Source organism: Pogona vitticeps, chromosome 10, assembly GCF_051106095.1.
Source record: "Pogona vitticeps strain Pit_001003342236 chromosome 10, PviZW2.1, whole genome shotgun sequence".
Taxonomy (NCBI): Eukaryota; Metazoa; Chordata; class Lepidosauria; order Squamata; family Agamidae; genus Pogona; species Pogona vitticeps.
Window position 1 is genome coordinate 14,478,070 of NC_135792.1, and position 25,042 is coordinate 14,503,111.

The 25,042-nt window shown below is 43.0% G+C and overlaps 1 protein-coding gene across 5 annotated transcripts in view; it reads right to left on the bottom strand.

Moving 5' to 3' along the window:
• The window catches only part of AARS1 (alanyl-tRNA synthetase 1), a 39,037-nt gene that overhangs the window by 12,429 nt on the left and 1,566 nt on the right, over positions 1-25,042 (bottom strand). For 3 of the 5 annotated variants that reach the window (XM_020812643.3, XM_020812642.3, XM_078380368.1), the window contains exons 2-11: positions 23,212-23,375; positions 20,665-20,853; positions 19,158-19,303; positions 16,810-17,001; positions 16,256-16,400; positions 15,588-15,733; positions 13,693-13,801; positions 9,229-9,379; positions 7,082-7,206; positions 4,064-4,208 (exon numbers count right to left, since the gene is read on the bottom strand). In XM_020812643.3, coding sequence (XP_020668302.3) covers positions 4,064-4,208; positions 7,082-7,206; positions 9,229-9,379; positions 13,693-13,801; positions 15,588-15,733; positions 16,256-16,400; positions 16,810-17,001; positions 19,158-19,303; positions 20,665-20,853; positions 23,212-23,375 — 1,512 coding nt within the window. Of the gene's footprint in view, positions 1-4,063; positions 4,209-7,081; positions 7,207-9,228; positions 9,380-13,692; positions 13,802-15,587; positions 15,734-16,255; positions 16,401-16,809; positions 17,002-19,157; positions 19,304-20,664; positions 20,854-23,211; positions 23,376-23,965; positions 24,246-25,042 lie in introns of all 5 variants that reach the window. The other 2 variants (XM_078380366.1, XM_078380367.1) reach the window with 1 other exon arrangement.

Consider the following 25,042-nt stretch of genomic DNA (forward strand, 5'->3'; position numbering starts at 1 on the left):
ATTATCTGAACGGGCACTAGAGGAACCAGACACTAGGAGAAAGGTAACTGGTTGCCATTTTGCCTACTCTCCCACCAACTTCAGGTAAATCCCTCCACAGCGTTGTTGTAAAATGTGACTCGTTAAGAGCTGGGGCAGCTGGCAAGGCTAACCTAAGCCAAGCTTTCCCACCTCTGACCCTTCCTGGCTTCCTCAGCCTGGGCAAACAAGAAAATGCATTCAGCCGCCTAGAGTGGTCTTTTAGACCAGATGGGCGGGATAGAAAGCAAATAAATAAATAAATAAATAAATAAATAAATAAATAAATAAATAAATAAATAAATAAATAAATAAATAAATAAATGTCTCTGAAGGGGAAAAAGATAAGATAAGATAAGATAAGAAATTTATTTGTCATTGCACTCACAAGTGGGTGCAACGAAATGAGGTGCTCTTCCTCAAGGTAAAACTGGACTACACCACTACAAAAAAAAAAGTTAAAAATATACACAACACTCACCATACAAATATAGATACCCCGTTTCTCTGCATAGCCATTGAGATTGTGATTTTGCATGTGTGTGTGTGTGTGTATGTGTATGTGTGAGTGTGAGAGAGTTGTCTTTGGCACATTAATGAATCAGGGAAGACTTTCAACTTAACTCTTACTCATAGGGGCCCCATGAAGATAAAAATTACAGGTAAAGAGTCCTGGGTCCAACAGACTATATTATATATATGGCTCACTATTATCCAGTTTTTATTATTTGTGGGGGGCTTGGAACTGATCCCCTGCAAATACAGGGTTCCTACTGTGTTGTCTACACTATTAGTGAATGATTCCAGGGTTTCTCATTCTTACACTTGAAGTACCATAGATTGAACCCGGCCCCTTCTGCATGCAAAAGTCACAGTATACCACTGAGCTACTTCCTAAACGAGATAAAGTTAAATGTTTGGGGGAAAACCCTCTAAAACAAGATCTCTTAACCTGAATAATTAACCTGAATCTAATTATCAAAAAATGACTGGTTACTTAACTGTAATTGTAGTTCTTCAAGTGGTCATCTACCATGGAATCATAGAATGGAGCAGGAAGGGGCCTGTAAGGCCAGAGGCCAACCTCATTATTTTGAATACTTTATATCCTTCAGTTGCTGCATTCCAGTCATAGGAATCATCCCACCAAGTTTCAATTACAGTGGTGCCTCGCTTAACGAGCGCACCGTATAACAACGAAATCGCATAGCGATTAAGTTTTTGCAATCGCAAACGCAAACCGATGGCCCCTATGGGCAAAAATAGCTTTGCGACGATCGGTAAGTGTTTCGCTTTCCGATCTTCACAAAGCGATGCCGCGGATCAGCTGTTCGGCTCCAAAATGGCTCCCGGAAGCCCCGAAATGGCCGCGTGCAGCGTTTTCGCGCCCTCCCCTCGCTTACCGAGGGTGCGAAAATGGTTGCCGGCTATGGAACAACTTCGCTGAACGGTGAGTTTTGGAGCCTATTGGAACGCATTAAACTAAGTTTAATGCATTCCAATGGCTTTCCCCGTTTCGTACAGCGATGTTTCGCCATAGCGACGGTTAATCCGGAACAGATTAACCTCGCTATGCGAGGCACCATTGTACCTCTATCAAGTATTTACCTTCCTAAACTAAGCTTTCCAGTTCTTCTTCTTAGTTTCAGGCATTCTTTTAAATGACTGGTTGACCAAGGGGATTTTTTAAAGGGAACGTACTACGTTTTACTTATGTTTTTAATGTTGTTTCTGTCATTTTTTAAAATATATTCATTTAATGCTTTTAAAATATTGTAATAATTTATTACTTGACTTTTAAGTTTATACTTTTAATACTCTTAAGCTGCCTTGGGTGCTTCAGGAGAAAGGCAGCAAACAAACAAACACATTTGAGATCTGTAAATTAACATATTGGATTATTCTGTGCTTGTCCAATGAACTTCAGTAATTTCTAGAGCTTTACAGTACCAAGAAACTCTATCCCCTTTCCTGACTCGGCATGCTCCACATCTGGCTTCTCTCAGTTCCCCACCATCGGGTACTAAAAACTGTGCATGTGATGGAGAAAAGGGAGATGGAAGGGAGTGTGTTAATTCACAGATGACAAATCAAAGAGCTACAGTTATGTGTAAGCAACCTATCTTTTTTTTTTGTGATCCCTGTAAATCATACATTGAGTGACGAAAACCCCGCTTACACACAGTGGTGGTGGTGATAGTCACATAATAAGGGATGATAGCACAGCTCTAGCAAAAGAGGCATCCAACTTGGCTTTGACATACAGCCTGTAATATCTCACAAACTGAGAGGTCGAGACCATGTGGCTACTCTGCAAATGTCAGGTATGTGAAAAACTCTCGGGAATGCCATGGAGGCACTTAGTGCTCTTGTCCAGGAACAGCTTCAGTTGGCTGGCCAACTAGCTGGTATACCAGCATAATGGTCCCCACTATTCCATGCAAATAGTTTGTGTGCCAAAATTGTTTAGTCTCAGAAACATGAAATTCTATAGCCCTTAGTACTTCCAGAGAGTGTAGAGCCCTCTCAAGGTCCAATGAGGGCAAATAGACTAAAGTAGACAATCAGTGTTGGGTTAATATGGGAATATGAGAAGACTTTAGCCAAGAAGGACATGCCCAGGAACAATGATTAAGAAATATAAGAAGGGCAGATTATGATGAACGTTACAATTTACTAGCCCTTCTCACTGAAGTAATAGCTACTAGGAACACTACACTGAGTGTTAGAGGCGAAGGTCTGCTCTTGCCAGTGGCTCAAAGTGAGGCCTTACAAGCTGATGGAGAGCCACAGAGAACAACCACTGCTGGTGGTGGGGCCATAAATCTGGGTAGGGATTAGCTACAACCTTCAGAAAGTTCATAACAGTGGGGTTTCTGAAACGAGATGCCACCTGCGATCCCAGAGATTACTGAGCCACGATCACTGACAGGTAAATCTTGAGGTTACTAGTCTAGGATTTGGAAACCTACTGGTGACGATTCTGGGGAATTGGTGAAGATGGGATGTTAATATTGGAGATGGAGCTGAGGCAAATCAGGTGTCAATCTGTGACTGAGGTGGAGTAGACAACCATATTGCTACTTTATCTGACATTGACCTATCCTTCTTTGCTTTCTTTGCCTTAGAGGAGTCCATCTCCAGAGGCTTCTGTTTCTTCCCCACAATCAAAATCAATGACTTTGACACAGAAGCTGTGGATGCATTCAGAACTGACTGGTTGATATTGGCTTTTCTAGGCGAGACCAGCTTGCTGGAACTTGGGACTCTTGTGTCTGTGGCTCTAACTGTTGCAGAGCATCCATTAGGAGCTGTTTGGCGTGGGTGTTACAAATTGAGACCTGAGAAACAAAGTCAGTGGACTGTTCTGCAAGTGAGTCTCAAAGATTTCTGCAAAGGGAACCACTTCAGTCTAGACTGCTGATTGCGTACGGCAGCTTTGGTAAAGTTCTTGCAAATAGGCAGAGACTGCGGTTTATGGCTGTGTCCTAAACAGCAGAGGCACAACAAGTGTCAGTCTGAGAGAGGGATTCTGTTGGAGCAGCCTTGCAGCACTTCAATGGATCCATGGGGGCCATGAACAAGCAACCACAAAACCATGACTGCTAACAAAACTAACCAACTATGTTTTTTTAAAAGACAGAAAAGAAAGCACAGAAGAGAACTATATCTAAAATGTAAGTGAAGGTATCACTATTGATAGAGAAGGAGTGCACCAGAAGCTTCCCTGATTTTACCTCAGCAGCAGAAAAGAGAGAACCGAGGGAGGGCAGCTGTGGAGTATGCCTAGTCAAGAGGACAGAATTTCTTACTCTTGCAAAGCTCAAGAAGTTTCCAAAGATTGTTGCACAAGCACAAAATAATCCAATGTGTGATTCACAGAGACCACAATAAAGCACCAGAAGTTTTTGCACTGTTAAGGAAATAAAGTACAATACATTTGACATGTTGAAGTCATTCTTTTCCCATGGTCTACAAGGCAAGCATCCTGCCAGCAGAGAGAGACTGAGAATACACGGCATTAGAGCCTATGCTTGGAACCTACTATAGGTGCCACGGGGATCTGATGAGTAGTTGTACTTAAGGGAGTCGTCTGTTGGCTCCAATCCCCTAGAGCGAAGTTCTTCAATAGCGTAGATATCCAACATGATCAAGTCTTCATCACCACCTCCCTTGCCCTGGGATTTTAACTGGGAATGTAACAAACCCAAGGGTGAAAAGCAGGTCAAAAAAAGATAAACAAGCATTCAGCACGTCAGAGATATTCTAGCAATTTTCACTGATTGGCAGAAAACAGAATATGTGAGACGACAAGAGGCTGATAATGAAACTCAGCTTGGATGCCCATGCTAACTTTCACCCAGGTAAGTCTCACCAAAATGCCAAGGCTAAGCCAAGTATGCAATTTCTAAACTGATATCAGTTTTCATGATGCCATTATAGAATGAGAAACCCAGAATAGTCATCACCAGCCCTCAATGTAGCCTCCCCTGTAAACATGAGCCCCATAGATAGATAATCCCCCATGAAGCATGCTCTGTGACCAAATGACATCAAAATACATTTTTTCTATAATCAAAGCCTTAGATACTTTGAATGACAGTTCCCATCAACCCAGACAACATGGCGAATCACGAGAGAGGTATAGCCCAAATTCTCTGGAGGGCATCACTTGAGGGACCTGCCATGGTTCTTTCTCAAACTGGGGTCATGCACAAGAAACATACAAATTACAAAAATCCAAAATGTGTGGGCCAGGCTTCTGTGTTTAAACTATGTTCCAAACTGGGAGCTGCAGTTTTAGGTCAATGGTGTAGGTTTCAGACTTCTCTGATTTTGTTCTTCATCGATTCATGCTGACTCAAATACTGTATTTTTTCTTCCCCCAGGTACACTATGCTAAGAGTTGGAACAAGTACATGTTGTTCTCCTTCTTCCTCTCTACAGGAAGCCTGAATTTCAATTTAAGCAAGTTCTATACATGGGCCTGCCATCACGTTCCTTTCCAGGCTGCTGATAAATTCAGTCATTGGATTCACTTTATAAATAAGTTTTGTTTGCATTCACAATACAAGTGTCTCATCAAAAGTCATTTATTGTTGTGGATTCAGAGAATCCACTGGTGGCAGTGAAAGGAAAACACAACGGGAGCCTTTGTGAGAGCACAAAAGGTAGATGCTTCAAGGAGGTGAACGTCACAGTATATAACTTTTGTCATTCTCTTGATTATTTATAATGGTTAAAATCTTACACTGAAATACCATATATGGGCAACCACACACATCATTTTTGCATTTGGCTGGCAGGGTGGTTGTGTGACCCAGGCACCTCTGAGTGCATGTGAGGCAGACAGCATGATCATGCACACTGCTTGCACAATCGTCAGCTTACATTGCACAATTCCAACAGGTTTCTGGCCACTATTTATACAGTGGTGCCTCGCACAACGATTGCTTCATACAACGATGAATTCACACAGCGATGGGTTTTTTTGAGGAATTTCCCCCATCGTTTAACGATGTTCTCTGTGGGGGAATTTCACTTAACGATGTCCCTTTTTGCTCATTTAAAAGTGTCTTAAAATGTTTGAAACCTGTTTTAAATGCTTGGATTCCATAGTGCACCTTGTGAAACATGTGCAAACTTAATTTGGTTTTGTTCTGAGTCTTCATTAATTTTTGGTGATTTTTTTATTTTCCACATTTAAATCAATTGAATGGACAGTTCAATGTATTTAAATAGGGAAAACAAAAAAATCACCAAAAATTAAGGACGACTCAGAACAACACCAAATTAAGTTTGCATAGGGTTCAGGAGGTGGGCTAACGATTGCAAGCATTTAAAACCTGTTCCAAACATTGTAAGACACTTAAAAATGAGTGAAAAGGGACATCGGAAAAGACTTCAAAAGCACTGAAGCCGGCTTCAGTGCTTTTGAAGCTCTTCCGTTTTCGCTCATTTTTAAGGGCCTTATAATGTTTGGAACAGGTTTTAAATGCTTGCAATCGTTAGCCCACCTCCTGAACCCTATGCAAACTTAATTTGGTGTTGTTCTGAGTCGTCCTTAATTTTTGGTGATTTTTTGAATTTTCTCTCATTGGAATGCATTGGACGGAAAGTTCAATATATTCCAATGAGAGAAAATTCAAAAAATCACCAAAAATTAAGGACGACTCAGAACAACACCAAATTAAGTTTGCATAGGGTTCAGGAGGTGGGCTAACGATTGTAAGCATTTAAAACCTGTTCCAAACATTGTAAGACACTTAAAAATGAGCGAAAAGGGACATCGGAAAAGACTTCAAAAGCACTGAAGCCGGCTTCAGTGCTTTTGAAGCTCTTCCGTTTTCGCTCATTTTTAAGGGCCTTATAATGTTTGGAACAGGTTTTAAATGCTTGCAATCGTTAGCCCACCTCCTGAACCCTATGCAAACTTAATTTGGTGGTGTTCAGAGTCGTCCTTAATTTTTAGTGATTTTTTGAATTTTCTCTCATTGGAATGTATTGAACTTTCCGTCCAATGCATTCCAATGAGAGAAAATTCAAAAAATCACTAAAAATTAAGGACGACTCAGAACAACACCAAATTAAGTTTGCATAGGTTTCAGGAGGTGGGCTAACGATTGCAAGCATTTAAAACCTGTTCCAAGCACTGTAAGGCACTTTTACAGGAGCGAAAAAGGACTTTGCAAAGCCATTGAAATGTATTGAGTCGGCTTCAATACATTCCAATGGAGGAAACATTGTTTCACTCAACGATGTTTCCTATGGGTTTTTTCACTTAAAGACGGCAATCTGTTCCAATTGGAACGGATTAACTGGTTTTCAATTCATTCCTATGGGAAATGGTGTTTCACAGAACGATGTTTCACACAACGTTGATTTTTTTGGAACCAATTAACATCGTTGTGTGAGGCACCACTGTATATTTATCATATTTTACTTTTTCTTTTAAACTATTGAGTCCTTTAAATAAGCACCTGATAACCTGCACACATTCAAGTTAGGGACATCACTGCTTTTCTTTGATGCCCTGTCCATGTCCTTCTGAGCCCAACCCTACCTGGGCAGTCTTCCTTTCCTCCTCAAAGCCCTCCATATCAACTTTGAGCCCCTTCTCCTCTGCAATGAGGCCAGTGAGATCCACAGGGAAGCCATAGGTGTCGTACAGCAGCCAGGCCGTGTCTCCTGTAGAGAGGCAAGAAAGGAAGAACGGCCAAAAAGCACTGGTTTAACTCACAATCACCCCCAATACCCACAGATATTTGTCAAGTGTTCAGAAGAGAATGTCACCTTTACTTAATAGCCAAGCCTCTGCTTTCTTTTTGCTACCCATCTGTTGAGCTCTCAAACAGAGAAAGCTCAAGGAAGAGGAGCAGTCTGGTCTTACTGATGCAGAGGTATGAAGAAGGAAATGAAACATGGAAGAAATGCCTGCAATTTCTTTCCTTCTTATAAACTTTGAAAGGTGATATATTCCTTCCCTTGATGCTAGAGTTATTAAGTTCAGAGACAGAGAGCAGATCCATTTTCCCTTTATTTGTGCCCAAGGCTGGGATAAAATCTGAAAACAAAAGAAAAGTCAACTGTGGTTTTTTCCCTATACACTATAATCTAAGTGACAGCATATCAGAGTGTCACCCAAATCAACAGAGGAATAGAACTGTTTGCCTCAGAGGTGAGAGGAAAGAGGACAGCCAAGGAAGCAGAAGGAATAAGAAAGAATAAGAGAATTGAATGAAGGAGATGAATGAGTTGCTATCAAGATGGAGGCAGGACCTCACCATCCGAGGGAACCAAGAGCTTAAAAAAAAGATTGTCCATCAACTACTGCCTATCAAGGTGAGTGGGAAAGACAATCCACTGCAAATATATCCTTCTTCCCCATACAAAAGGAACTTAGAAAGTACCAATATTGCTATACTTGGTTATTAGGGATGAGCACGAATCAACAAACCAGTAGTTTTTTTCTTGGCCGAACAGGTTTGGGGCTTCCCAACCCCACCTCCTCTAGTAGGCATCCACTCAAGGGTAAGTGTCCAGTAGCCAAAAGATGACCAAGAAAGAATCAAAGCTTGCTGGGTGGAGCAATGTGTAAGGTAAAGGTTCCCCTTGACAAATTGTCCAGTCGTGTCTGACTCTAGGGCGCAGTGCTCATCCCCGTTTCCAAGCCATAGAGCCAGCGTTTGTCCAAAGACAGTTTCCTTAGTCACGTGGCCAGCACAACTAGACACGGAATGCCGTTACCTTCCCATCGAGGTGGTATCTATTTATCTACTTGCATTTTTACATGCTTTCGAACTGCTAGGTTGGCAGGAGCTGGGACAAGTGATGGGAGCTCACTTCGTCACATGGATTCGAACGTACGACTGCTGGTCTTCTGACCTTGCAGCACAGGCTTCTGAGGTTTAACCCGCAATGCCACCACTTCCCTTTGTGTAAACTACATATGTAAACTACATATTAACTTGTAAACAGCCCAGAGAGTGCTTTAAGCACTATGGGGCGGTATATAAACAGCACACTTTCTTTTTGCTATATTACATTTTTTTAAAGTATATAAAATCAATTCTAAAAACACAGTTAAAAGCAACAGAGCACAAGAGTACAATACCAGAATGTGATGTGATTAATAATAATTGCATGCCACCAAGTCAATTCTGTCTTATGGGAACTCTCTACAGGGTTTTCTAGATAAAGAATATTCAGAAATTAGAAGGTTTTGAGGCTTATCTAGGCCAAGCTCCACCCAAGCTTCCTATTCAGAAAGAGAGCTCCTGGCTAGCACTGGGGCAGTAACAGGAAGCTTGGCCTAGCTAGCTCTCAAAGTCTTCCAGTTTAAGCCTCTCTCTCAGATAAACCACACTCAGGTATTTTAAAGGGGCCTTTATGTTAAGTACAACTCTGAGCATGGAGAATTATAGTATTTGTAATCCAGAAAATTTAAATTTCAAGTTCCTAGATGGGAATAATTGGTCAATAGAGGGACATCAGTCCTCTGTCACCTAAATACATACATTTCTTTAAGGCTCAAGTGATCATAATACTTAAAAGTCAGAAAAAGAATAAGATGTTCTAGTCACCCATTGCAAATATGTCTGCTGTGGAACTAGGGGTGGGCACTGCCTTCTGGAGCAGCATACTGCTTGACTCACTTCTTTGAGTACCTCATCATGCAAGCTCTGCACAGGGTGGCTTTTGCTTCCTTACCAGGGATAACTTTGCTGTCCCCCAAGCTCTGAATCTTCCTGTCAAGAATGCGTCGTCCTCTATTAAGTGTCTTCAGAAATTGAACCTCTTCTTCATTGATAATGTCTTTTACCATCTCTGGGTCTTTCTTCAGTTCAGGGAAGGCACCGCCCTTACAGCAAGAGGAACCATTAGGTCAAATTAACTACATTTTACTTTATTTTATTATTAAACTTATGTACCGCTCATCTAGAACGTGTCTACTCTGGGTGATTTACACAAAACATAAAAAATAAACTAAAGGTAAAATCTAAATTAATCACAGAATCCAAGATGGAAAAAGAAAGCAAGGAAAAAAGAAAAGAAATAGGCTAGGTGATGGCTGTAGGGAAGGCCTGCCTGTATAGCCATGTCTTCAGATTGGTCTTGAAGGCCCTCAGTGAGAGGACCAGGCGGATCTCTGCAGGTAGGTTGTTCCAGAGACGAGGCGCCACTGCTGAGAAGGCCCGATTTTTAGTTTTTCCCCTTCAAACCTCTCTTGGGGTTAGGCCCCTCAGCTGCCCAGCCTGACTGGAACTGGTGATATGGGTAGAACTAGGCGGAAGAAGGCGCTCTGCCAAGCATCAAGGGCCTAAACCATTTAGGGCTTTATATGTAATAACACCTTGAACTCAACGCGGAAGCAGATAGGTAACCAGTGTAAGGCAGGCAGGTGGGGGAAATATGGTGAAATATTTTCACCTGTTAATAACCTGGCCGACCATCTGAAGTTTCCGCATCAGTCTCAAAGGAAGCCCCAAGTAGAGAGCGTTCGTCGTCGTCCAGTCGTTTAGTCGTGTCCGACTCTTCGTGACCCCATGGACCAGAGCACGCCAGGCCCTCCTGTTTTCCACTGCCTCCCGGAGTTGTGTCAATTTCATTTTGGTTGCTTCGCAGACACTGTCCAGCCATCTCATCCTCTGTCGTCCCCTTCTCCTCTTGCTGTCTTCTTTTCTCATGAGATGGCCAAAGTACTGGAGCTTCAGCTTCAGGATCTGTCCTTCCAGTGAGCACTCAGGGTTGATTTCCTTTAGAATTGATAGGTTTGTTCTCCTTGCAGTCCAGGGGACTCTCAAGAGTCTCCTCCAGCACCACAATTCAAATGCATCAATTCTTCGGCGGTCTGCTTTCTTTATGGTCCAGCTCTCACTTCCATACATCACTACAGGAAAAACCATAGCTTTGACTATTCGGACTTTTGTTGCCAAGGTGATGTCTCTGCTTTTTAAGATGCTGTTAAGGTTTGTCATCGCTTTTCTCCCACAAAGCAGGCGTCTTTTAATTTCGTGGCTGCTGTCTCCATCTGTAGTGATCATGGAGCCCAAGAAAGTAAAATCTGTCACTGCCTCCATATCTTCCCTTTCAATTTCCCAGGAGGTGATGGGACCAGTGGCCATGATCTTAGTTTTTTTGATGTTGAGTTTCAGGCCGTTTTTTGCGCTCTCCTCTTTCACCCTCATTACAAGTTTCTTTAATTCCTCCTCACTTTCAGCCATCAGAGTGGTATCATCTGCATATCGGAGGTTGTTGACATTTCTTCCGGCAATTTTAATTCCGGCTTGGGATTCCTCCAGTCCAGCCTTCCGCATGATGTATTCTGCATACAAGTTAAATAAACTGGGGGAAAATATACAGCCTTGTCGTACTCCTTTCCCAATTTTGAACCAATCAGTTGTTCCATATCCAGTTCTAACTGTTGCTTCCTGTCCCACATATAGATTTCTCAGGAGATAGACAAGGTGGTCAGGCACTCCCATTTCTTTAAAGACTTGCCATAGTTTGCTGTGGTCCACACAGTCAAAGGCTTTTGCATGGTCAATGAAGCAGAAGTAGATATTTTTCTGGAACTCTCTGGCTTTCTCCATAATACAGCGCATGTTAGCAATTTGGTCTCGAGTTCCTCTGCCTCTTCGGAATCCAGCTTGTACTTCTGGGAGTTCTCGGTCCACATACTGCTGAAGCCTACCTTGGAGGATTTTGAGCATAACCTTGCTAGTGTTGGAAATGAGTGCAATTGTGCGGTAGTTGGAGCATTCTTTGGCACTGCCTTTCTTTGGGATTGAGATAGACTGACCTTTTCCAATCCTCTGGCCACTGTTGATTTTTCCAAACTTACTGGCATATTGAATGTAGCACCTTAACAGCATCCTCTTTTAAGATTTTAAATAATTCAACTGGAATGTCATCACCTCCACTGGCCCTGTTGTTAGCCAGGCTTTCTAAGGCCCACTTGACTTCATTCTCCAGGATGTCTGGCTCAAGGTCAGCAACTACATTGTCTAGGTTGTCCGGGATATCCAAATCTTTCTGATATAATTCCTCTGTGTATTCTTGCCACCTCTTCTTGATGTCTTCTGCTTCTGTTAGGTCCCTCCTATTTTTGTCCTTTATCATGTTCATCTTTGCACAGAATGTTCCTCTAATATCTCCAATTTTCCTGAACAGATCTCTGGTTTTTCCTTTTCTGTTATTTTCCTCTATGTCTTTGCATTGTTCATTTAAGAAGGCCCTCTTGTCTCTCCTTGCTATTCTTTGGAAGTCTGCATTCAATTTTCTGTAGCTTTCCCTATCTCCCTTGCATTTTGTTTCCCTTCTCCTCTCTGCTATTTCTAAGGCCTCCTCTCTAAGGAGAGCGTTACATTAGTGTATTTTTGAGACGAGCACATGGACCAGCGTGGCGAGCGCCTCTGCATCTAGATAGGGATGCAGTTGGGCGATCCGCCGAAGATGCAAGGGGGCGGACCGAACCACAGATGCTACCTGGGTCTCCATGGTAAGCACCGGGTCAAGATGGACCTCCAGACTGCAGACCAAATTCTTTGTGGAGAGTCATCCCCCCAAAGGACAGGGTGTTCCCCAAATCACTGACATCAGGGCCTCCCACCCACAAGACCTCCGTCTTGTTCAGGCTCAACCTCAGGCCATTCAACTGCATCCATTGTAGGATGGTCTCCAGGCAGCACTCAAGGGATGGAACGGCATCCACTGCAGATGGAAAAAAGGAGATGTAGAGCTGGGTGTCTACATCTGGTGATACGAAGCTCCACATCGCCGGATGACACCCTCCCAGCAGCCTCATAAAGATGCTAAACAGCATTGGGGAGACGATCGAACCCTGAAGAACTTCACAATTGAGGAACCACGGGTCCAATACATTCTCCCAAGCTGAACTCTCTGGGGACGGTTCTCCAAGAAGGACCAGAGCCAAGCGAGAGGAAGGCCATAGATCACCAACTCAGAGAGCCTCCCCAGGAGGATACCGTGGTTGATGGTATCAAAGGGGGCTGAGATACTGTACCAGCAGAGTGACCAATGCCGTTTCCATGCTACGAGCTGAAGCCCGACTGAAACGGATCCAGGGCATCCAAGAGCGCCTGAAGCTGATCTGCTACCACCCTCTCAACTACCTTGCTAAGGAAAGAAACATTGGTGACGGGCCTATAATTGCCAAGGTTGTCCACTGCCAAGCTCAGTTTCTTTCTAATGGGCCCATTGAGCATTTCCTTAAGGGCAACTTGCCCTCAAGGAAAGACCAATTTATTATTTCAGTAGCCCATTCAGTTATCACCAGCCTGGCAGCCTTGATTAGCCAGGCTGGTCAAGAGTCAAGGGGGGAGGTGGTGGCTTGGCAGCGATCAAGGACATTGTCCACTTCTGCGGACGTCACAGGTTAAAACTAATTCTCAATGGACAAGGTGCTGCACTGGATGTCTCAGCTTGATCCACTATTTTCAAATAGGGTGTAAGATCCCGGTGGATGGCCTCCACTTTTGATTTTAAAAATGCTGCAAACCTGTCACAAGAAATGCTAGATGGAGGCCAATCATTGTGGCCAATTCCCGATACGTCACGTACTATACAGAAAAGTTTGGCCTGCTGATTGGATGCTTCACTTATCCAGACAGTGAGGTAACCTATTCTAGCAGCCTCTACCTTAGCAAGGTTGGGGTTAGACATGACCTTGGCAGCTTGTAAGTTATTTTCCATCGGGTTATAGCCTTCTCCTATTCCATTTCATAGCCTGCAGCTGCTGGTTAAACCAAGGTGCTGGTTGGGCTCTGCGGCGGGGAGGGTGTTTAGGAGTGATCGTGTCTATAGCCCTGGCAACGGTGGCATACCAGCCACCCACCAGGGCCTCAACAGGAGCGCCAGTCAGGTCAGTCGGAATCCCACGCATGCCATCCTGGAATCCAATAAGATCCAATAGCCTGCAAGGACAGACCATGAAAATAGGTCTCTGCTCCCCACGGGTAGGGAGGGCCACCGTGAGGTTGCACTTTATCAGGTGGTGGTCCGTCCATGACAAGGGGACCAACTGAAGGTCAGTCACCATCAGGCCACACTCTCTCCACTTAGTGGAGAAAACCAGGTCCAAAGTGTGGCCTTCCCTCCATGCCCCATGTAAGTCTCAAGAGCAACAGGGAAAGAACAGGATCACAAATTTACCAGGGATTCTACTACCACATCAACAAGCGATGCAAAAAATCCTTTGGGAGCACTGAGTTTCTCATGGGCATAGCGCACAGCACGGCGAAGGATGCGTCTCAGAACATACCTGCACAAGGGGAATATAAGGCAAGAGATTGAGTAAGGTTGTCTGGGACTGACCTTTAAAGGCACCAACTGCTAAAATTGCTCAACATGGACATGTGGAGTTATTTTATTTAGTAATAAGGATACATAAGAGACCAAACTAAGAGATAAAGCACAAGGTGGCCTGCTTGGTGAAAGTAACAGATTCTTTGCTCAGTCTGTTTAACATCTCAGCATCAGAAGGTGTCTTATCGGAGGCTTCAAAAACATTAAGAATGACATGACCACTATTAAAGGTACTATTATGGACAAGGAGAATATTTAGTTATGAACATGCTCACAAAATGCCAGTCCCTGGGATATGCTGAAAACCAGATACTGTGTGTCCCATTGCACCAAGGGTAGTTACAGAGAGAAATGGGAAGTTCAGCGTTAGGTAATCTATGGAAGAATTGTTCCCAGATGGCTTCTAGTTATTACTACATTGTTTTCTAGGTGCTTGCACAATGACCGCCTTACGATCTATTCCAGAATTTTGCCTAGGATTGAGGTCAGGCTGACTGGCCTGTAGTTCCCAGGTTCCTCTTTTTTGCCCTTTTTGAAGATAGGGACAACATTAGCCCTCCTCCAATCCTCTGGCACCTCCCTCGTTTCCCATGATTTCAAGAAAATAATGGATAGCGGTTCTGAGGGTTCTTCAGCCAGTTCCTTCAGTACTCTCAGATGCAGTTCATCCGGCCCTAGACATTTGAACTCGTTCAAAGCAAAGTATGCTGCTTATATACTTCCCCATAGTGCTTCAAGCACTCTCTGGGTGGTTTACAAGTTAATTATGCAGGCTACACATTGCCCCGCCCCCAGCGAGCTGCGTACTCATTTTACCAACCTCGGAAGGATAGAAGGCTGAGTCAACCTTGAGCCGGCTACCTGGGATTGAACCCCAGGTCATGAGCAGTTTTGGCTGCAGTACAGCCGTTTAACCACTGCGCCACGAAGCTCCATGAGGTTCAAGGTGGTAAAGTATTCCTTGACTATTTATTAATCTCCAGCTGCAATCCTGTCCCCCTCACCTGCACTTCCAATAGTCTGTCATATGGGAAAAGGCTGAAATAAAATAGGAATTGAGTACCTCTGCCTCTTCTTTGTCCTCTGTTATAATTTTTCCATCTCCACTGCGGAGCTGTGCCACTATGTCTTTTGTTTGTCTTTTGCTACTCACATACCTGAATAATGCTTTTTTAATTGCTTTAAGTGTCTCTAGCTAACCTCAGCTCATTCTCAGCTTTTGCCCTCTTAATGCCATTCCTGCACTTCCTTGCTACTTGTCTGTACTCCTCCTTGGTGGCCTGGCCTTCTTTACAATTCCTGTACATGTCTCATTTGGTTTTTAGGTCCTCCCTGAGCTTTTTGTGAAAACACACTGGCCTTTTTGCCACCTCCCCGCTTTTTTTCTTGTTGGAATTGTTTGTAGTTGTGCCTTCAGAATTTCTTATTTCAGAACCTCCCACCTTTCTTGGACTCCTTTTCTTGTTAAGCTGTCCTGCCATGGGACATTCCTTATCCTTGTTCTGAGATTATTAAAACTGCCATTTTTAAAATCTGGAAGAAGTGTGTGGCTACACTCTGCTTTCGTTTCCTTTGAAATCAAAAATTCTAGAAGGACATAGTCACTCTCACCCAGAGTTCCCCTTACTGCCACTTCCACCACCAAGTCATCTCTGTTGGTTAGAATCAAGTCAATGAGAGCAAATCCTTCATAATAAATTTCATACAGTAGACTGAAGTAGTTAAATTACAGGAATCCTTACCCCCTTCCAGTGTTATCAGGCCTTCCACCATCTGAAAGGGCTACAGTGATGGTTCGGGCATGGTCAGCCAGTACACGATAAGCCATGTCTATACCATCTGCATCATCCTCACCAACTTTCCCAGTATATGGCCTGCAACCAGTGCCCTGGGATGTTGAAAAAACAGGAGAAAGAAAAGGTTTAAAGGATAAGAGTCAGTAGCAATTACACATACTATGAAACTCCTTTCAGTTTCTATGGCCTACTTATACCAAGAAGTGGTTTTCACTGCACCGGTGGGCACAGGATTGTGAAAACAGGAAATTACATTTGGTTCACACAGCTCTGCATTCCAGCATCTCCCCCAGCCCCACCTTTCCTGTTCCAGACAGTCACCTCTCTCTGTCTAATAGTAGGACCACCCTAAATTAAAGATTAGTATTGCTCCAGTTACTCGTGCTTGACACTGTCGCTATACAGACTGACAATTTAAATATGAAAGAAATAATACAGCCATCAAGGCACGGAACAGTTTCAGCAGTGAAGCTGAGGGAGAAAGGTCTAGAAGGCTACACTGGGTCAAATGTGCCACCAAAAGAATCTAGGCTCTTAGGGAAAACCGGAGACACACTGCATGGGCCCAATCCTTAAGATGACATATTCATCCACAAATGCATCTGGACCGGTACCTTCTGGATAGCCTCAAAGTAAGGCACGAAAAGATCTGTATCATAGTTGGACATCTTGCTCTGCAGGATAGAGACCAACCTCTCTAGACCCATGCCAGTGTCAATGCTCTTCTTAGGAAGAGGCTTCAAGGTCCCATCAGCTTCTCTGATACAAGGAAGAGAAACACATAATTACAACTCAGGAAATTCAAAAACAGAGACTCCACTCTCCCCTCATTCCTACATGTAATCTAAAAAGTTGAACAGTTTCACAAAGCCTATGAATTAAAATAAAATAAATTTTAAGAAATATTGGGAACATTTGGGAAGGAATAACCTCTCCAAGAACATAAGAAAACCTATTCAGTGGAAGAAGAGCTTGAAGCCATGTTCACCTTTATCACAGTGAGGCTTCCTCTCACTCTCACTCACTCTTAGGCTCATTTATTTCCTAAAGTTGTGACAGCAAAGTAGGGAGAAAAAGAGCCATGTACACCACCCCAAAAACACTGGAGGAAATACAACAAATAAATAAGTATGGAAGGTGTTAACAAAAAAAGGGACTTTTATAATACCTGTTGAATTGTATGAACACCAGGTTCCAGATCTCCAGCACATTGGGGTCATCTTGATTGACGAGATGTGAAGCATCACGGCCCCCAATCCGGTCATAGTGAATTTCACTGCAAGGTCCACAAGGCCCTGTATCACCCATTTCCCAAAAGTTATCTTTCATGCTGCCTGGAAGAATCCTGCTCTCTGGCAGACTGTAACAAAGGAAATGTTCAGTAAGTGATAGGATGGTCCGAAACAAAGTCTGCAAGAACCAGATTCTCTGAAATTTTTTTTAAATAGCTGAGTTTAGAATGTGGCAAAGCGTTTAACCTGTGCTGCCCATCTGACTGACTCCATGGAACACATTAACAAATAAAAGATGATGTGTCTGCACACAATACTAAGCCACAGTTTAGTGCTACATTCATTGAAGATAAAGGAGCTTGTACAAAGCTCTGGGCTTGCTCATTCCTCACTCCTTCTCCTGCACAGTCTGGAGGAGGAATAAGGCAGAATTCCATTTTCTTAGCAGATTCTTGGTTCATTGCTCTGTGTGAACAAGGAAATGTAGCTTAAATTAAGCTCTAGTTTACTGAACTTAAACTAGCAAAAGCAATCCATGTTTTGGAGTTGGTTTGTTTAGCAACTTTTAAAAAACCCAAATTCCTAATACACATTCAGTGACACGCCAATATAAGCAAAACCTGGCAGGAGTTAGTTTGGGGGAGGGCTCACCTAAACAGAAGAGGCACTGAGAATGCCTGTCAGGTAGAGTTACCGTATTTTTTGCACCATAAGACGCACTTTCCCCCCACAAAACAGGGGGGTGGAAAGTCTGTGCGTCTTATGGAGTGAAGAAAACAGATTACATTTTCCTGTTTTCTTCTCCTAAAAAATTGGTGCGTCTTATGGAAAGGTGCGTCTTATGAAGCGAAAAATATGGTATTTTATTTGGGCAAGACTCACTCCACTTGAAGGGGCCCGAAGAGGCCATAAAAGAGTGGAGGGCCCAGATGGGAAAAGGGGGCAGGAAAAAAGAGATTTGTCTCTTCTCTTTTTTTTTACTCATGAAATGAAGGAAATGGAGGAAGGTCCTGTAGAACAGCGGTCCCTAACCTTTTTGGGACAATGGACCAGGTGAGCCTCTGAGGAAGGCGGGGCACCCCCACGCGCGATCAGGCACATGCGTGAAGGAGTGGGGGAGTGCTCATGCTGGTGCTGGCATGCACACATGTGCGCAAAGCAGCTGTGGGGAGGGGACTGCGTGCAGGGGGGCAGAGATCTGTCTTCGCAGCCCAGTCCAGCTCTGGCCACAGATCAGGGGTTGACGACCTCTGCTGTAGAAGGATCGTAACTACATTTTTATTTTATTTTATTTAAAGAATGAATGGAGTTCCATAGCTGAGGTGCTGCAGCAGCAGCAGCAAAAAAGGAACTAAGGCACTCTATGCCATGGGCATGCATGACAGGAAGGATGTCCTAATAAACACATGTAAAAGCTCTAGAAGTTCCCGAGAGTCTCTGTGCAGGTGCACTAAAACCCAATTGTGTGCATTCACAGAGACCATGAAGAAGAACCATATTTCTTAGAGCTAATGGTGTAGTGCAGTGGTCTCCAACCTTTTTAATCCCAAGGACTGGCTGGGGAAGGCGGGGCACACCCCGCACTTGTGCGCATGTGCAAAAGAGCAGGTGAGCTCTCGCATGGGCGCTTGGCCGCATGCACGAAGAAGTGGGAGGGCACTCGTGCACATGCACAAAGGATGGCACAGTGCCCAGGGGCAGTCATGCGCACGTGCAAAGGGGTGAGGGAGCGCTTGTGTGGGCACAGGCGCACACGGGCATGTGCAAAGGGGCTGTGTGGGGGAAGTGCGTGCAGGGATGGGGGGAGGTCTGTCTCCATGGCCCGGTCCGGCTCAGGCCACGGACCGGGGTTGGGGACCTCTGGTGGTGTGGATTATGTTAGGGTAAGTTATGCAGTCTGAAGACAGTTCAAATGATGTATTCTGCCAGCTCTGTAACCAGTCAGTTTTTAATAAAGCTAGTTAAGCTCAGTGATGTAACAGATTAACTTTTTACCCAATACAATATTGGTTTTTGGCTATGAAAAACTGTAAGTAAACTGAAATATATATTTTTTAATTCTTTCTCATTATCAGAGTCTCTCGGTGAATGTATTGAGACAGTAAATGGCAGTTGAAATAAACTAACAAATAACGGGTGGTCTACTGAGGGAGACTTGTAGCTCAATCTGCTTTATAGGTTCCTTACTGAACCATTTTATCTGCTGCATAATTAGAAGAAGTTTTATTTTAAATTTTAAGCCACACTGAATAGCCTCACACACTCCATTCAAAGACAAACTTACTCCAAATCCAGCCAAATTTGTTTGCAATCTAAGTCAGGATGCAGACCAGCTGCTTCATTCCCACCAAAGTATGTAACATAAAGTCGCTCAACAGGGATGCCAAATTCTTTAGTAAGCAGATCCAGGGCAAATCTGCAGGCCAGTTCCTGGGTAAAGAAAAGAAAGAAAGTCATGACACTCTTGCTATTTATAAAGATTTGCTTGCTTGCTATAGAAGCTTCAAGAATAAACTTACTTAGGTTCTTCTTGGCTATCCCCAGAAGAGAAAAGGAGGATGGCTGCATACCAACAAAGCCCATTGGCCTAATCTGGCTCAATCATGTCCCCAATCCAGTCCATGGGAGTTGTCCAATTGCCACAACCTCTCAGGAGGGAGACAATATGAAGGTGACCTCTATGCCTGGAGGTCAGCCCAACTTCATTTACCCTCCCAACGCAGGGAAGGCAAGCAGGGCACACAGCCCATTTAGCCAAGCATTTGAGGAGTTGGGTGACTTCTAGCCTTGAAACTCAGCAAGCCCTTGAAGCATAGATTGCTTGACCTCCGTGCATGAGGAAGATGAAGTGGAGGGAGCAAAGCTGAGTTTCTGTCCTAAGCAGAGATGGGCGTGAACCTTGGTTCGGAGGTTCATGCCGGTTCACCTCCCCGGCCAATGACCCACTCACCAGCCGGTGCGTGTTCCTCTCCTCCTCCTTTTTGGCTGTTCTACCAGTCTCTGACGGGAGCATGGGCTTCCCTGCCCTGCCTCCTTAGCCAATTGCCCAGTCAGACAAAGAGGCAAGAAAGGTAAGTCCACCCTCCTGTAGGAGAATGCTCAAACAGCCGAACAAGAGGAGGAGAGGCACACATGCCAGGTGGTCAGTGGGCGATCCACCCAGGGATGTGGGGGAAGGAGCATGCAGCACCTGTGGTGCTGTGCAAACAAACCGGCAAGGTTTCTGAAAAACAGTTGCAGTGATTGTGCACAGAAGTGGGGGGGGGGGAGGCCTTAATCAGAACTTCTAAAGAGGAGGGAACAGCAAGAGAAGGGGCCACTGCACATATATTGTCCATTACCCACCACCCCCAACTCATACTGCATCTTTTCCCCAGCTGGAATTCCCGATATTCTATCTATAGCCTTTTCCTTACAATTTTAACACACTATTCCTAATTCTGCAATTAACAGAAATATGAGAAGTGGAATGATGTGCATATATGAGTGCGTGTACATTTTTAGGGTGACAGCAGTTAAATATCATCAGGTTGCTTCTGTCAGTCATCTGGACTCATGAAGCTTTAAACAATTGTTATGTGCTGTCAAGTCACTTCTAACTTGCTGCAATCCTTTCAGGATACACAAAATGTTCAAAAAATACTTTATCCCACTACCTTTCCATGAATTTTCATGGCAGTCCAGAGATTTGAACCAAGCTTTCCTGTGTTGACATTAAATTCACTACACCACCCTGGATGCTTAACCAATTATTTATCTGAAGTTCTGGGCAAAGGCTGCCCTCACTGTACCTTGAAGTAATCTCCAAAAGACCAAGAGCCCAGCATCTCAAAGAATGTATGATGATAGACATCTTTACCAACATCGTCCAGGTCATTATGCTTCCCACCAGCACGAATGCACTTCTGAGTGTTGGCAGCCCGCGTCAGCTTTGCCATAGGGTGGGAGGGGTCAAGAATGTTGAGGAAGATGGGCTTGAACTGGGAGAGAAATAAAAGGTCAATCGTCAACTCCGGAGTTTCATGCAAACCATGTAGATGAAGAATCTAGATTAAGAGGTACCTACAGACATGAGCCCAAATATAGAGGGAGTGGATGAATATTTACTTAGCTTTCAGTCTGTGAAATCCTGAGTTCAAAATGCACCTTTACAATGGGCAAGTTACGTATGTTTTGTCAAATACTTTGTAGTAGCTCCCAAAGAACAGATTTATTCTATTTATTTATTTATTTATTTTAGCCAGGTTAAAAATAAGTTTGAATTTAAGCATCTTGTACTAACATGGTCTCCTCAACCTGATTTTTGACCCATAACAGTTACCAACTAGCTAAAATAAAATCTCACCTGCTAGCATCTGAGGGATGGAAAGCTCCATTCCTCTGCTGGCAACAGAGGAGCCCATGTGGTTTCTTCCCGTGTCTAGCATAGAAGATTCTCCCATTTCTTCTCCACTTATAGCCTCCACTCATAGCCTGCACCAAATTCCATGAATGCAAGTCTTTGTTGCTAGTAGGTACCAAGCTAACCCTTAAATGCAAAGCTACACTAAATCATATTTCAAGGTAACATCAGCTTCCTTTTTTTACTTAAAAAAATCTGCTGTATCTAAGGCACAACTACTAGCCCTTGCTCTTGGCTCTCAAGGGACAAAGACGAATGTGAATGTTGATGCGGGCTGCAAAGAACATGCATTTCAGAGCCTCAGCTTTTTTGTGCTTCTGAGGGTACAGTACAGGCAAAGCAGAAGAATAGTAAAAAACATGGAATAAGGGGAAATACAGTGGTGCCTCGCACAACGATTGCTTCATACAACGATGAATTCACACAGCAATGGGTTTTTTTGAGGAATTTCCCCCATCGTTTAACGATGTTCTCTGTGGGGGAATTTCACTTAACGATGTCCCTTTTTGCTCATTTAAAAGTGTCTTAAAATGTTTGAAACCTGTTTTAAATGCTTGGATTCCATAGTGCACCTTGTGAAACATGTGCAAACTTAATTTGGTTTTGTTCTGAGTCTTCATTAATTTTTGATGATTTTTTTATTTTCCCCATTTAAATCAATTGAATGGACAGTTCAATTCATTTAAATAGGGAAAACAAAAAATCACCAAAAATTAAGGACGACTCAGAACAACACCAAATTAAGTTTGCATAGGGTTCAGGAGGTGGGCTAACAATTGCAAGCATTTAACACCTGTTCCAAACATTGTAAGACACTTAAAAATGAGCGAAAAGGGACATCGGAAAAGACTTCAAAAGCACTGAAGCCGGCTTCAGTGCTTTTGAAGCTCTTCCGTTTTCGCTCATTTTTAAGGGTCTTACAATGTTTGGAACAGGTTTTAAATGCTTGCAATCGTTAGCCCACCTCCTGAACCCTATGCAAACTTAATTTGGTGTTGTTCTGAGTCGTCCTTAATTTTTGGTCATTTTTTGAATTTTCTCTCAATGGAATGCATTGGACGGAAAGTTCAATACATTCCAATGAGAGAAAATTCAAAAAATCACTAAAAATTAAGGACGACTCTGAACAACATCAAATTAAGTTTGCATAGGTTTCAGGAGGTGGACTAACCATTGCAATCATTTAAAACAGTGTCCAAACATTGTAAGACACTTTTACAGGAGCGAAAAAGGACTTCGCAAAGGCATTGAAATGTATTGAGTCGGCTTCAATACATTCCAATATAGGAAACATTGTTTCACTCAACGATGTTTCCTATGGGGATTTTCACTGAACGATGGCAATCTGTTCCAATTGGAACGGATTAACCAGTTTTCAATTCATTCCTATGGGAAATGGTGTTTCACAGAACGATGTTTCACACAACGTTGATTTTTTTGGAACCAATTATCATCGTTGTGTGAGGCACCAGTGTAATAAAAAAATTGCAATAGAAATATTGTCCTCTTTGACACTCCAAATCTTTTATTAGCCAAAATCCTGTTAGTGTAACTGTGCTTACAGAAGGATGATGACATCATCATCAGTGGGTGATTTTCACTAATTAACAACTTCTGTCCCATGGTTTTTTTTGCATGAAAGCCATGTGAGCTCTGTGATGGAAGAAGGAAGTCTTTAATTACAAGGTTTCCACTCAGTTTCCATTTCTAGATGAATTGCTCATGAACCTGTCAGATACAACTTCTTAAACCATCAGTGCATACTGTGGCCACAAATTCCAAAACCTAACTCAACCTTCCTTTTGTTTTCCTAAACATCTAGCTGATCAACACCATTCATCACTTCTGAGCTTAAGAATTAGGAGAGGAGAGGCAATTTTCCTTAACCAATCTCTGCGGGCTATCTGTAACTCTATAGACCTCTATCATTTCCAACCTGATTCATGCCAGCATTGGCAAACAGCAGAGTAGGGTCATCCAAGGGGATGGTGGCAGAAGAATGCACATAAGTATGGGCGTTCTTCACAAAGAAGTCAATGAAACGTTGGCGGATCTCGCTGGCTGTTAATGTCATTTCCATCTTGGGATTCTCAATCCACCCTGGTGAGGAAAAAGAAAAAGAGCACAAAATTGAGGGGGGAAATCTACACATAAGCTGCATTCCTAGAGCTGAAACATCAGGTTTAATACGTCTGATCAGAGGCTGTAAAAACCATACATTGAGATGCCTGCATGTACATGCACAAGACTATAAGATGTGCCTTAAGATCAGAGATGGTAACAATTTGGGGAGTGTGCTATTATTAACTAACTAGGAGCCAGAAACATTTGCTAACTTTACATAAATATTTCTACCCGGTTCTTCAAGTTCTTATATGCTGTAAGACACCTGGGCTCCCAACTCTTTATGGTCTTCTTCCTGCCTGCAGGTGCAGTTAGGTCTGGAAATAACTGGACACTGACATTTCCATAATTCTGGCTCTGTACACCACCACAATGGATTTGAAATGAAACAACCAAGATGCAATTGAAGTGCAGATTGTCATCTTTAAATCAAGAGGGTGAACAAAAAATATCATATGAAACATTCAGGAATTGCCGTCATTTTCATACACAGTCCCTTATTTCAGGGGCTCAAATGTATTTGGACAAATTAACACAATCATAAACAAAATGTTCATCTTCAATACTTTTTCAAGAATCCTTTGCATACTGCTTGAACACTTGTGTTTGGAACACATGGACAACACCAAACACTGGGTTTCCTCCTTCATGATGCTTTGCCAGGCCTTTACTGCAATTGTTGTTTCCTTGTGGGTCTTTCTGCCTTATGTTTTGTCTTCAACAAGTGAAATGCATGCTCGATTGGGTTGAAATCAGGTGATTAACTTGGCCATTACAGAATATTCCACTTCTTTGCCTTAAAAAATTCCTGGGTTGCTTTCGCAGTTGTTGTGCATTATTGTCCATCTGTAAAGTGAAGCGCCATCCAATCAGCTTTGATGAATTTGGCTGAATCTGAGCAGACAATATATCCCTATAAACTTCAGAATTCATCTGGCTGCTTCTGTCTTCTATCACATCACCAATAAACACTAGTGACCCAGTATCATTGGAAGCTATGCATGCCCATCCCATCACACTGCATCCAACATGTTTTACAGATGATGTGCCATGCTTCAGATCATGAGCCTTCTCCATATTTTTTTCTTCCTATCATTCTGGTACAGATTGATCTTAGTTTCATCTGCAATTTTGTTTCAACAACACTGTGGGAGTTGGATCCATCTTTAAAAACACACAATGTGCACCATTTTTCTTTTCAAAATAACTGTTGAAGCAGAGCACTTATTTAGAGTACAATCTGTTGAAAGGACACTGCAGAAACTAACCTGCAGCAGCTGAAAGAATATGGCAAAGAGTCTATCCATGGCTGCTCTTGACCCCTTCTTGCTAAATACACAACACTGCAACCACACTCTGATTCTTGGGCAGAATAGGGCAAGAAAAGGAAGCAAGCAAGCAGTTTTCAGGTGAGGGCATACTGGCAAGAAGAAGTTTGATGTAGCATTTTAGGGAATTCCGGGGGAAGGGGGAGGAAATCAGGAGGAATGTTCCTATGTAAGGAAAACAAATTGTCCTGAGCCTGCCAGTTGACATATGAGATATCAAAATAAAAATAATTATTCAATGGATCAATAAATTTGACCATCTGTCCTCATGCCATACCTAACTGCATTTTCACTAGTTCCACTAGTAGTCTGCAG